Source organism: Loxodonta africana, chromosome 19 (assembly GCF_030014295.1).
Source record: "Loxodonta africana isolate mLoxAfr1 chromosome 19, mLoxAfr1.hap2, whole genome shotgun sequence".
Taxonomy (NCBI): domain Eukaryota; kingdom Metazoa; phylum Chordata; class Mammalia; order Proboscidea; family Elephantidae; genus Loxodonta; species Loxodonta africana.
This window is the reverse complement of record NC_087360.1, coordinates 10005001-10019629: the sequence shown is the minus strand read 5'-3', so window position 1 is coordinate 10019629 and position 14629 is coordinate 10005001. Positions and strand designations below refer to the sequence as shown.

Here is a 14629-nt window from a genome sequence, read left to right as displayed (position 1 = left end):
CCTTTCTTTTCTATACTCTGAAATAGCTTGAGTAGTATTTGTGTGAGCTCTTCTCTGAATATTTGATAGAATTCTCCAGTGAAGCCATCCAGGCCAGGGCTTTTTTTTTTGTTGGGAGTTCTCATGGGCTGAATTATGTCCCCCCAAAAATGTATAAATTTGGCTGGGTCATGATTCCTGGTATTGTGTGATTGTCCACCATTTTGTCATCTGATGTGAGTTTCCTATATGTTGTAAATCCTGCCTACTGTGATGTTAATGAGGGGGGGTGGGTGGCAATTGTGTTAGTGAGGCAGGACTCAATCTACAAGAATGGATTGTGTCTTGAGGCAATCTCTTCTGAGTTATAAAAGAGAGACAGGGGGCCCTCATACCACCAAGAAAGCAATGCTGGGAGCAGAGTGCTTCCTTTGGACCCAGGATCCTTGCTTGGAGAAGCTCTTACTTTGGGGGAAGACTGATGAGAAGGCCGACAGAGAAAGCCTTCCCCTGGAGCTGACACCCTGAATTTGGACTTTTAGCCTACTTTACTGTGAGAAATAAACTTCTCTTTGTTGAAGCCATCCACTTGTGGTATTTCTGTTACAGCAGCACTGGATGACTAAGCCAGGAGTTTTTTTAATTACTTCTTCAATCTCTTCTTTTGTTATGGATCTGTTCAGTTTTTCTACCTCAGTTTGTGATAGTTTAGGCAGCCAGTGTGTTTCTAGAACATTGTCTATTTCTTCTAGATTTTCAAATTTGTTGGAGTACAATTTTTCATTGTATTCTGTTATCATACTTTTTATTTCAGTTGGTTCTGTTGTAATGTCACTCATCTCATTTTTTTATTAGAGTTATCTGCTTCCTCTCCAGCTTTTCTTTTGTCACTGTGGCCAGTGGTTTGTCAATTCTGTTGATCTTTTCAAAGAACCAACTTCTGGTCTTGTTGATTCTATTGTTTTTCTCTTCTCTATTTCATTTATTTCTGCTCTAATCTTTATTATTTCCTTTCTTGTGGTGACTATGGGGTTCTGTTGATGTTCTCTGTTTGTTTGAGTTTTAGGGTTAATGTTTTAATTTTGACCGTTTCTTGGTTTTTTGGTGTATAGTTTATTGCTATAAATTGACCTCTGAGCACTGCTTTTGCTGTGTCCCAAAGGTTTTGGTAAGATGTCTTTTCATTCTCATTTGATTCTAGAATTTTTTTATTCCATCTCTGATTTCTTCTATTAATCAGTGGTTTTTAAGCAAGGTATTATTCAATTTCCATGTATTTTATTTTATTTTTTCCCTTGCTATTCCTGTTACTGATTTCTACTTTTATGGCATTGTGATCAGAGACAATGCTTTGTATTATTTTGATGTTTAGGATTTTGTTAAGGATTGTTTTATGGCACAAAATGTGGCCTATTCTGGAGAATGTTCCATGTACATAAGGAAAAGAATTTATACTTTGCTGCTGTTGGGTAGAGAGTTCCGTGTATGTCTATGAGATTGAGTTGGTGGATTGTGGTCTTTAGATCTTCTTTATCTTTATTGAGTTTCTTTCTAGATGTTCTGTCCTTCACTGAAAGCAGTGTGTTGAATTCTCTTACTATTATTGTGGAACTGTCTATTTTCTCTTTTCATTGCTGTTGTATTAGAGAGACAATTTTGCTGGATACATAATTCTTGGTTGGTAAGTTTTATATATGACATCCCATTGCCTTCTTACTTGTATGGTTTCTGCCAAGTAATTAGAGCTTCATCTTGTTGGTTGCTCTTTATAGGTGACTTTTCATTTTTCGTTGTCTTTGGTTTTGGCGAGTTTGATTATGATATGTCTTGGTGACTTTCTTTTGGGGGTCTATCTTCTATAGAGTCCACTGAGGCTCTTGGATTTATATCTTCTCATCTTTCATAGGAAACTCTGGTGGCTTAGTGGTTAAGTGCTACGGCTGCTTACCAAAGTGTCAGCAGTTCGAATCCGCCATGTGCTCCTTGGAAACTCTATGGGGCAGTTCTATCCTGTCCTATAGGGTCGCTATGAGTCGGAATTGACTTGACAGCACTGGGTTTGGTTTTTTTTTTTTGGTTCATCTTTCATGATATTAGTGATGTTTTCTGACAGGAAATCTTCCACAGTTCTCCCTGTTCTGGAACTCTGATCACGTGCAAATTTTTCCCCTTGATAGTGTTCCATATAATTCTTAGGCTTTCTTCATTTTTCTTCATTCTTTTTTCTGATTTTTCCTCAAAAAAATTGGTGTCAAGGGGTTTGTCTTCAAATTTACTTATTCTGTCTTCCACTGTTTCAATTCTACTCCTATACCCTTCTACTGAGTTGCCTATTTCTATAATTTTATTGTTAATCTTTTGGATTTCTAGTTGCTTTTTTTTTGTATTATTTCTAACTGTCTATTTATTTTGTTGTTTTGCTCTTGTATATGTCTGTGAGATTGAGTTGGTTGATTGTGGTCTTCTATTGCTTTGTCTGTGTTTTCCTTGATTTTGTCTATGTTTTCCTTGGTTTTGTCTGTGTTTTCCTTGATCTCTTGAAGAGCCCTGTATATTAGTCTTTTGAATTCTTCATCAGGTAGTTCCACTGCCATTTCTACCTCCAGAAGGTTTTCTCATTCTTTATTTTGGCCACTTGCTGGAGCCATCTTGTCCTGCTTCTTTATGTGATTGATATTGTCTGTTGACTCTGAGGCATAAAGAAGTTATTATACTTATTTATTTATTCTATGTTTGTTTGCTGTGTCCTGAATTTTTGTTTTGTTTTGATATATCTAAGTAGTCTGGGCATGTGTCCTACTCTGGTCACTAACCTGGCCACACTGAAGCTCTCATCTGCTGTCTCTGGGTAGGTGGAGCATCAACTGGGTGTGTGAGCACGGGTCTCTGTTCGCTGGTCTTTCAGGGCTGCTGAGGACGTAGCTGGCATTCCTAGAGAGGTGATCTATCTGTCCAGCTGGTTACCTGGCCATGAGTGCAGGGGGTGTTCTCCCTGGTTGCTGGGTTGGGTGTCATGTGTGTGCTCTGCCAGTTGCTGGGTAGTCAGGGCAAGGGTGCCTGGGTTGTTGGTCACCAGGTGGGTGGTGTGGAAACTCTCACTGACAGTGTTGGGCAGAGAGGGCTGCACAGAGGTGTTCAGAATGGGGACAAGCCTCTGGCTGCACGAGAGGGGTGGGCAATGTGGAGGGAAAGGCAAATGGAATGTTGCCCATCCATGGGTGCCTGGTTGGAGGGCATGCCCTTGTCTGCTAGAGCATGTCGTGGGGGAGGTTGTGCAACTGGTCCTCGAGTCCCTAGCATAAGTTGCTGTAGGAACTAGGAGGCAGTGCTGGTCCTCAGGTCCCTGGCGTGAGTGACTGGAGGGAGTAGGAGGCACTGCCAGTCCTCAGGCCCTAGCACCGGTGGCTATAGGGGTTGGGAGGCACGACTGGCCCTCAGGCCCCTGGCATGGGTGGCTGGAGGAAGTGGGGGCACCACTGGCCCTCAGATCCCTGGTTTGGTTGGCTGGAGGGAGTAGGGGGCACCACTGGTCTTCAGGGCCCTGGTGCAGGTGCCTGGAGGGAGTGGGAAGCACTGCCAGCTCTCAGAGCCCTGGCATAGGTGGCTGGAGGGAGTTGGAGGCACTGCCAGCCCTCAGACCCCCAGCATGGGTGGCCAGAGTGGGTAGGAGGCACCGTTGGTCCTCAGGCCCCCAGTGCAGGTAGCTGGAGGGAGTAGGAGGTGCTGCACAGCCATGGGCACATGGTGTGAGTGGCTGAGTGAAGGGGCAGATGACTCCAGTCCATGGACTCCCAGCTTAGGGAGCAGAGTGGTGGTGGATGCCACTGGACTATGATTGCATGCGGGCAAGAGGGATGGATGAGGAGGGCCCCACAGGTCCGTGGGCCTCTGGCACAGGGGGCTAGGATGGGCGTGGTGAGTGGGGTGCGAGCTCTTAACTTTTGCAGGGCAGGAAACACTCCTGCCTGGCTCTAGATGTGAGGATAGAGTTGCTCCTGCTTGGCTGGACCAGGTGATGGGGGTTGGGCTGGGAATGCTGCTTCCTTTGTCTCAATATGGCCACTCTGTGCAGGTTCAGCTAACAGAGTGCCAGCAATCTGTAATTCTCTGTGCCCACTGTTTTCATACTGTCTCTCCTGCCACTTGGCACTCAGTCTGATTCTTCAGCCTTGTCTTTAATGCCCAGGGTTCCAAAGTTGCCATTTATATCCAACTCACTTGTTTTCTTGGATTATTGTTGTAAGAGGGACATTATGAAGCATCTGACTACTCTGCTATCTTGGGCCACCTCTCCTGTAAGTGTTTTTTTTTTGCCACCTTCTGCAATGTGAGGGAACTCTGAGTTGGCTTTAATCCTCCTTTTTTCCTTCTTCATCCTCACAGACTTTGGATCCTCGTGGAATTTTTAAAACCCAAATCAGATTATGTCACATCTCTACCTAACTAACCATTTTGTCACATTTAGAATCAACATCAAACCCCTTAACAAGGCCAGTGAGGTCCCAGGTGATCTTTCCAGACTCACCTCCTGCCTCTCTTTCCTTGCTCCCTCACCCTGGACAACTATACACATGGACATTGCCAGATAGAATACACAGGAATCAAATCAACTATGTCTGTGAAAAGAGATGATGGAGAAACACAATATCATCAGTCAGAACAAGGCCAGGAGCCGACTGCAGGACAGACTATCAACTGGACCAATAAGCAACACCCTGGTAATGTTCAGGTTGTCAAGGATTTCATTTTACTTGGATCAACAATCGACATCCATAGAAGCAGCAAGCAAGAAATCATTGGTATGAGAAACACAATAGATGGACTTACCAACAGATTCAATCAGGGGGAAGAAAGAATCAGCAGGTTAGAGGATAAGATTGTTAAAATTACAGACACTGAAGGGCAACAAGAATACAGGCTCAAGAAGGCTAAGAACAGTTTAATGAAATTATGGGATAATGTCAAGAAACCTAATATACACACCACGAGAATTCCAGAAGGAGATGAGAGAGAGATAGGGACAGAGAGAATATCTGAAGAAACAATGACAGAAAATTTCCCTAATCTAATGAAGGACATGAGTCTACAAATCCAAGAAGCTCAGGGACCCTCATGCAGGATAAACCCAAAGAGATCTACACCAAGACACATCATTTTTAGGCTCTCAAAAATTAAAGATAAAGAATCCTGGAACCAGTGAGAGAGAAACAAACACTCACATACAAAGGATCCAAAATAAGATTAAATGCCAACTTTTTCTCAGAAACATTGGAGGCTACAAGGCAATGAAATGGTATATTTAAAGTGCTGAAAGAAAAAAAAAAAAACTGTCATCGAAGAATACTATACCTAGCAAAACTATCCTTCAAGAATGAGGGTGAAATTAAAATATTCCCAGACAAATTGATGCTGGGAGAGTTTATATCCACCAGACCGGCCTTAGAAAAAATACTAACGGGAGTTTGTAGATGGAAGGGAAAAGACACTAGAAACTAATTCAATGCTACACATAAAAAGAAAGATCCCTAATAAAGGGAAATGCATGGACAAGTATAAAGGCTAGTAAGAAGGTATTCCTGCTTAATAATTCTAAATGTTTTGTCCTTCATGTTTTTTAATAATAAATGTATAAAAGGCAAGGATAAAATTATATTACAGGCCACATGAAATATGAAGATGTAATTAGCAATAAAAACAACAAAAGGAGGGGGAGAGGAATGGTATAGATACAGAATTTCTTGTATGTTGCTGAAGTTAAGTTGGTACCAACTTACCGTAGAGTGTCATAAGTAAAACCAAAAACCAAATCCACTGCTGTTGAGTCAATTCCAAGTCATAGTGACCTATAGGACAGAGTAGAACTCTCCCATAGGGTTTACAAGGCTGCAGTCTTTACAGGAGCAGATTGCTACGTCTTTCTCCCATGGAACAACTGGTATGTTCAAACCGCCGACCTTTTGGTTAGGAGCCAAGCATTTAAACCACTGCGCCACCAGGACTCCTCAGAATGTTATAAATACAAGCTCTTAAATGTAATGGTCATAGCAACTGCTGAGAAAAAATATAAAAAATATACACAAAAGGAAAGAAGGGAATCAAAAAGGCTCACTACAATAAACAAAAAAAAAAACACAAAAGCAAGCAGTACTAAAGGACAAAGACAAGGCTTAAGATACACACACACACACACAAACACCATATAACAAAATGGCAGAAGTAAGTCACTTCTTACCAGTAATTACAGTGAATGTAAATGGGCTAAATGCTCCAATCAAAAGGCAGAGAGTGGCAGAATGGATTAAAAAAACCATGACTCAACTATATACTGTTTATAAGAGACACGCCTTAAACCCAAAGACACAAATAGGTTGAATGTGAAAGAACGGAAAAAAATATTCCATGAAAATAATAACCAAAAAAGAGCTGGGGTGGCAATCTTAATATCAGACACAGTAGACTTTAATAAGACAAAATCTGTCAGAAGAGAGAAAAATGGACATTATATAGTGATAAAAGGGTCAATTAAGAAGATTTAACAATCATAAATATATATGCACCCAACATCGAGGCACCTAAAGGTATAAACACTGATAGAACTGAAGGGAGAAATAGTACTACAGTAATAGTTGGAGACTTCAATACACTACTTTCAATATTGGACAGAACATATTGAAAGATGATCAACAAGGAAACAGAGGACCTGAATGACACTGTAAACCAACTAGAATTAACAGATATATAGAGTACACTCCATCCCAAAACAGAACAATGTACATTCTACTCCAGAGCATATGGATCATTCTGCAGGATAAACCAGATTTAGGTCACAAAGCAAGCCTTGGTAAATTTAAAAATATTGAAATCACACAAAGTATTTTCTCTGACCACAGCAGAGTGAAGCTAGAAATCAATAACAGAAAAGAAAAAAGAAAAAAAACTGGAAAATACACAAACACATGGAAATTAAACAACACACTATTAAACTACCAATGGGTCAAGGAAGAAATCAAGAGAGAAATCACGAATTTCTTAGAGTCAAATGACAATGAAAGCATAACATACCAAAACTTATGGGATGCAGGAAGGCAGTAATCAGAGGGAAACTTAAGGTAATAAATGCCTACATAAGTAAAGAAGGGAGATGTCAAATTAACAGCCTAACTCAAAAACTCCAGGAACTAGAAGAAAAAACTAAGCCTAAATCTACCAAAAGAAAGGAAAAACAAAGATCAGAGCAGAAATAAATAAAAGTGAAAACAGAAAAACATTAAAGTCAATAAATCAGAAGTTCTTTGGAAAAATCAATAAAATTGACAAACCTTTAGCTAAACTGAAAAACAAAAGAACAGGAAAGATGCAAATAACCAAAAACAGAGAGGGGACGTTACAACTGACCCAATAGAAATAAAGAGAATTATAACAGAGTATTATGAACAACTGTATGGCAACAAACTGAACAACCTAGATGAAAAGGACAAATTCTTAGAAGCACACAACCTACCCAATCTGACTGAAGAGGAAAGACAAAGTCTCAATAGACCCATAACAAGTGAAGAGATCAAATCAGCGATCAAAAACCTCCCAAGAAAAAAAAAGTCCTGCAGCAGATGGCTTCCCTGGGGAATTCTACCAAACATTTAGAGAACCGACACCAACGCTGTTTAAACTCTTCCAAAAGACAGAGAAGGAAGGAATACTCCCTAATACCTTTTATGAAGCAAACATAATCCTGACACCCAAACCAGACAAAGACACCACAAGAAAACTACAGGTCAATATGTCTTATGAATATAATGCAAAAATCCTCAACAAAATACTAGTGAATGAAATACTTACAGCATATTAAGAGTCATACTCCATTCTGTTATCCCAGGACAGGAACCATTCCCAAAGCCAACTCTTCAGACAGGGATTGGACTGGACAATGGGATAGAAAAAGATGCTGGTGAAGAATGAGCTTCTTGGATCAAGTAGACACTTGAGACTATGGTGGCATCTCCTGTCTGGAGGGGAGATGAGAGGGGAGGGGGGTTAGAAGCTGGTGGAATGGACATGAAAAGAGAGTGTGGAGGGAAGGAGCGGGCTGTCTCATTGCGGGGAGAGCAATTAGGAGTATACAGCAAGGTGTGTATGGATTTTTGTATGAGAGACTGACTTGATTTGTAAACTTTCACTTAAAGCACAATGAAATTTTTTTTAAAAAGTCATACTCCAGGACCACGTGGGATTTCTCCAGGAATGCAGGGATGGTTCAACATTAGAAAATCAATCAATGTAATACACATCAATTGTTGTCGTTAGGTGCAGTCAAGTTATTTCTAACTCATAGCGACCCTATATACAAAACGTAACACTGTCTGGTCCTGCACCATCCTCACAATTGTTGTTATGCTTGAGCCCCATTTTGCAGCCACTGTGTCAGCCCACCTCGTTGAGAGTCTTCCTATTTTTTGTTCACTCTTTACTAAACACTATCTCCTTCTCCAGGGATGGTTAAAATGTTGAAAGTACGTCAGATGAAGTCTCACCATCCGTGCTTCTAAGGAGCATTCTGGCCGTACTTCTTCCAAGACAGATTTGCTCATTCTTCTGGCAGTCCATGGTATATTCAATATTCTTTGCTAACACCATAATTCAAAGGTGTCAGTTCTTCTTTGGTCTTCCTTATTCATTGTCCAGCTTTTGCATGCATGTGAGGCGATTGAAAATACCATGGTTTGAGTCAGGTGCACCCTAGTCCTCAAAGTGACATCTTTGCTTTTTAACACTTTAAAGAGGTCTTTTGCAGCAGATTTGCCCAATGCAATATGTCATTTAATTTCTTGACTGCTGCTTTTCATGGGCATAGATTATAGATCCAGGTAAAATAAAATCTTTGACAATTTCAATCTTTTCTCCATTTATGATTATGTTGCTTACTGGTCCAGTTGTGAGAATTTTTGTTTTCTTTGTGTTGAGGTGCAATTCATACTGAAGGCTGTGGTCTTTGATCTTCATTAGTAAGTGCTTCAAGTCCTCTTCACTTTCAGCAAGCAAGGTTTTGTCATCTGCATATTGCAGGTTGTTAATGAGTCTTCTTCCAATCTTAATGCTCTTCTTCATACAGTCCAGCTTCTCGTTTCTGTCACTGTCTTGGTTATCTAGTGCTGCTATAACAGAAATACCACAACTGGATGGCTTTAACAAACAGAGATTTATTCTATCACAGTCTAGTAGGCTAGAAGTCCAAATTCAGCTTGTCAGCTCCAGGGAAAAGCTTTCTGTCGGCTCTGGAGGAAGGTCATTGTCATCAATCTTCCCCTGGTCTAGGAGATTTTAGGTGCAGGGACCCCAGGTCCAAAGGACATCTACTCCTGCTCTTCTTTCTTGATGGTGTGAGGTCCACACATCTCTCTGTTTGCTCCTCTCTTTTATATCTCAAAAGAGATTGGCTCAAGACACAATCCAATCTTGTAGATTGAGTCCTGCCTCATTAACATAACTACCACTAACCCTGTCTCATCAACATCATAGAGATAGGATTTACAACACATAAGAAAATCACACCAGATGACAAAATGGTGGACAATCACACAATACTGGGAATCATGGCCCAGCCAAGTTGACATATTTTGGGGGGCCACAATTTAATCCATGACAATCACCAAGGCCATATTTTCAAACTACTAATCCTTCTTCTTGCATTGGGTAAATCTGCTGCAAAGGACCTCTTTAAAGTGTTGAAGAGCAAAGATGTCACCTTGAAGACTAAGGTGCACCTGACCCAAGCCATGGTATTTTCAATTGCATTATATGCATGTGAAAGCTAGACAATGAATAAGGAAGACTGAAGAAGAATTGATGCCTTTGAATTGTGGTGTTGGCGAAGAATACCGAATATACTATGGACTGCCAGAAGAACGAATAAATCTGTCCTGGAAGAAGTACAACCAGAATGCTCCTTAGAAGCAAGGATGGCGAGACTGCATCTTACATACTTTGGACATGTTGTCAGGAGGGGTCAGTCTCTGGAGGACACTATGCTTGCAAAATACAGGGTTAGTGGAAAAGAGGAAGACCCTCAACGAGGTGGATTGACACAGTGGCTGCAACAATGGGCTCAAGCATAACAACGATTGTAAGGATGGCGCAGGACTGTGCAGTGTTTCATTCTGTTGTGCATAGGGTGGCTATGAGTCGGAGCCAGACTCAATGGGACCTAACAACAACAATCCTTCTTGAACTGACTTTTGCATTCCAATCACCAGTAATTAGGATGGCTAAGGTTAAAAAAAAAACAAAGGAAATAACAAGTGTTGATGAGGGTGTGGGGAAATTGGAATCCTTATCCGTTGCTGGTGGGCATGCAAAATATTATAGCCATTGTAGAATACAATGTAGCGGTACTTCAAAAAACTGAAAATAGAACTACCATACGACCCAGTGTGGTATAAGGAATTACTTAATATGGCCCTTCTAGCCATGATCTTTGTGACTCACATGCTGATTGAGTGAGACTATGCAAACAAGGTATATGGAACCTGTGATGGTTGGGGTTATGTGTCGACTTGGCTAGGCCCTGATTCCTAATATTGTATGGTTGTCCTCCATTTTATGTGTTGTGAATCCTGATCTCTACATGTTGATGAGGCAGGATTGGTGCAGGAGGGCATGACTCAAGTCCCACTCTTACTCAAGTTACACCCTTCCTTGGGGTGCAGCCTGTGTCTAAGATGTATGTGTGGATGACCTGGTGGGGTTCTCTCTCTCTGCATCTGGATCCCGCATCCAGTTCATGATCAATTGACCTCCAGTTCTTGGGACTTGAGCCAGAGGCCTGCTGTCTGACTGGCCGATTCTGGGATTCACCGGCCTCCACAGCTCCACAGACCAGCAGCCTATCATCTGACCTGATTCGCCAGCTTCTGCAGCTTTGTGAGCGAGCAGTTTGTGGCCTGAACTGTCAGTTTGGGTTTGTCAGTCCCTGCAGGGACAAGCCTACACTTGACCCACAGATTTAGGAGTTGCCAGCCTCCGCAACCATGTGAATTCTGTGAGACGTTGCAGCAAATTACAGAACCCAAAGACAGGAGGGAGAGTACTAAGTAGAGAGAGAGTAGTTGACGTTAGAGATGATGGAGTGGTACAGCAGTTTGGAAAAGCTGGACATTTGGGACATCTTGAACCTCCACCTTATACGAACCAGCTCTGTGCTGATCTTTATAAAAGAAATTGTTTACTCAGCACTTCCACTCCTAGGTATATACCCAAAAGACTTGAAAGGAGAGACTCAAAAAGAGACTTGTACACCAAAAGGTGGAAACAACCTAAATGCCCATCAAGAGATGAATGAATAAGCAAAATGTGGTACCTACATACAATGGACTACTACTCAGCCAGGAGACATGAAGTCTTGATACATGCCACAGTATGGATGGAGCTTGAAGACATTATGCTGAGTGCAATAAGCCAATCCTGATCAAAAGGGAAAAAATGCAGAACGGAATTTCAAATTCTCATGGACTCCAGACTTTCTGGACCCACGAAGGTTGGGCAAACCCCTGGAACTATTCCCCTGAGATAATCTTTAAACCTTAAACCAAAAATATCCCCTGAAGTCATCTTAAAACTGAACAATAGTTTAGCTTAACTAGTAAAGTGCTACACTGAGCATTATACTCTTTTAAGAATTATCTATATGGGATCAAATTGACAATAGCAACTTGAAAGATAGGAACCTTGAGGGGCAGTGAATTTATGTTAATGAGGGAAGAAGAACTCAGAAAAGGGGGGTGAGAATGGATGCACAACTCAAAGAATATAATCAATGTCACTAAATTGTACCTGTTGAATTGGTGTATGTTTGACTGTGTATATTCTCAAAAACAACAACAAAATTAGTAAAGTTCAGGAAAAAAAATTTTGCATAAATCTGCAAAAGACTTCTTTAAAGTGTTAAAAAGTAAAGGTCTAACTTTGAGGACTAAGGTGCACCTGACCCAAGCCGTGGTATTTTCAATCGGCTCCTATGTATGCAAAAGCTGGATAATGAATAAGGAAGACTGAAGAAGAATTGACATATTCGAATTATGGTGTTGGCGAAGAATATTGAACATACCGTGGACTGCCAGAAGAACAAACAAAATCTGTTTTGGAAGGTGTGCAGCCAGAATGCTCATTAGAAGCGAGGATGGCAAGACTTTGTCTCACTTATTTTGGACATGTCATCAGGAGAGAACAATTTCTGGAAAAAGACATCATGCTTGGTAAAATAACAGGTCAGTGAAAAAGAGGGAGACCCTCAGTGAGATGGATTGACACAATGGATGCAACAATGGGCTCAAGCATAACAACAATTGTGAGGATGGCACAGGACCAGGCAGTGTTTCATTCTGTTACACATGTCGGAACTGACTTGATAGCACCTAACATCAACATACCAGGTCATGTCACATCACTACCTAAACTCACCACTTTGTCACATTTAGAATCAACATCAAACCCCTTTCCAAGGCCCCAAGTGATATGGCTGGACTCACCTTCCCAACCTCAGTCCTGCCTTTCTTGGCTCCCTTACCCCAGATGCACTGCGCTGTGCCCCAGGGCCTTGGCTCCAAAGCCTTGCCTGGAAAGAGTCCTGCCCTAAGCCCCCAAACCTAGTCTCCACCAGAGCATCTCCCACATCACCCATTCTGGTCTTTGTGACATTTACCAGTGTCCCCCACATGAGACATACACTCCGTGCCATCAGCCCCACTACCTGTTGTGTTGACCAGCACATTCCCTAGACCAGAGTCGGGGCTCAACCAACAGTGGCAGGTTTATTTAACAGAACTGGAGTCCCTGAACCAGGAGCTGCCTAGGCCTCATCTGTGGCTTCAGTTCTTCAGGCCAGCACTCTCGGCCTCCCCGGATGCCTTCGTCCTTTAAAGCACAGTATCGGAGCGAGATGGGGGTTCACCCCCGCTCAGCTTCTATTTTTATCTTTGCAGCTGCGCTACTCAACAAGTGAGGTTAACCTCAGAGGCCAGGAGAGAAACTCTTAGGGCCTTGTGACATGCCAGGCTGCTTACCAAGGCCCTTCCTTTTTATGAAACCCCTCCTTCCTCCTGAGGCCCAAAGCAAGAACTGAGGCAGCCATCGTGGCTGATGTTGTGATTGTAATTAGTTTTTGGCTTGAATTTAACTTTCTTAATTTAATCTTTCTTAAACATTTTCTCAAGTACTGTCTGAGGAAGGTCGGCCATCCACGACCGCTTGGGGCAAGAATATCTGGGGTGCCTCTCACCAGTCTCCCAGTGACTGAAGGTGCATGGCCCTGGCTGTAGCAGATGGGCCTTCTCCCAGGTGAAGTGGTTCCCATGAGGGGGCCTAGTCCATGGTGGAGCAGACAAGGGGGACGTCCCTGCCCATTGGCCTGACTAAAATAGGGAGGGTTGGCCACACCACCACAGATGATGAGTTTAGCAGGCTGAGTCCCAAAGGCCCATGACTTATCTCTGCATGCCGCTGGGCCTGCGGGGCACCCACTTCTCAGAAACCAGTGACTGGAGAGAACTCAGACCTCCTAAGAGAGCACTTCTGCTTTCCTCAGAGGGGAGAATACCACTCTCTAACCGTCAATGGCATATCGTCTGCCATCTCCCCTCCCCTCGGAATACTCTCTGAATCCAGAGCAGACAGAGGCCTTGGGAAGGTACACGGGCGCAGATACACCAGAAAGCCCTTAGGGATGTTTGCTGTGAGCACGAGCGTCCTGAGCTAAGCAGCGGCAAGGTGGTATCTGTGCCCTCCCCGTGGGGGTGGTGCGCTGGCAGGACCCCATTGACCCCACTGACTAGAAGCACCAGGAGGCAACACACGTGCTGAGACAGAGGGGCTGGAGAGCAAGGCTTTATTCTCAATCCATTTTGTGTGACAAAGTTCATAAAGTCTGAGATTATTTTTTTTATTCTTTTGTGTTCCCAAAGCCCCTTTCCAAAATCACATGTTAATTAGCGTTCTGTGTGGTGGACACTCAAACAAAGACCATCACGATTTAGGTTTCATCCTACTTCCCAGCAGCGCTCTGGCCTTGGGTCTTTCGAGAGGACCTATGGGGCAGGAGGCTGCCCTTTCTGGAGCAAGCATAGGCATACGGCCTCAGCAGAGCCCACAATATCTGCACTGGTCCCCACAGCCTCACACACCACAGTCAGAGAGAGGGGGCGTCGGTCCCCAACCCAGCACTGAGCCTGGACACCAGCTTCCCAGGCTCCGGACCAACCCCCCTAAATCCTGGCCAATCTTCCTCTGGGCCTGACATAGCAAACTCAGGGCTTTCACAGAAATGTCTTCTGTGGGGACCCGGAGAGGGTGAGTGCCCAGGGACTGCCCCAGGACTGAGCTGCTGGGCAGGAGCCAGAATGACATAGGCCAGACCTTTCACGCCGTGTTATCTCAGCTGTGGGCAGTGGCAGGCCCAGTGGGGACCGTCGGCTCCTGCAGTCCCGCAGGCCTAAGCGCAGGGCTTCAACTCCATCTTGGCCACTGCTGCCCAGTGCACCTCGTCGGGGCTGTCAGCAAAGCACAGCACAGCGCTCGGGCCCAGGCGAAGAAATGAGCCAGAGGGTAGTCAATGCTCAGCCCTGCTGCTCCGAAGGCCTGGCAGACATGGGGGAGGAAGCCCTGG

The 14629-nt window shown here is 43.2% G+C and overlaps 1 protein-coding gene across 1 annotated transcript in view; it reads right to left on the bottom strand.

Moving 5' to 3' along the window:
- Positions 1-13835: 13835 nt before the first annotated feature.
- The window catches only part of ACAD10 (acyl-CoA dehydrogenase family member 10), a 52205-nt gene continuing 51411 nt past the window's right edge, over positions 13836-14629 (bottom strand). Inside the window, 2 exon segments of the mRNA XM_064272220.1 lie at positions 13836-14533; positions 14536-14601. Of these exon segments, the coding sequence (XP_064128290.1) occupies positions 14456-14533; positions 14536-14601 (144 nt within the window). The 3' untranslated portion in view covers positions 13836-14455.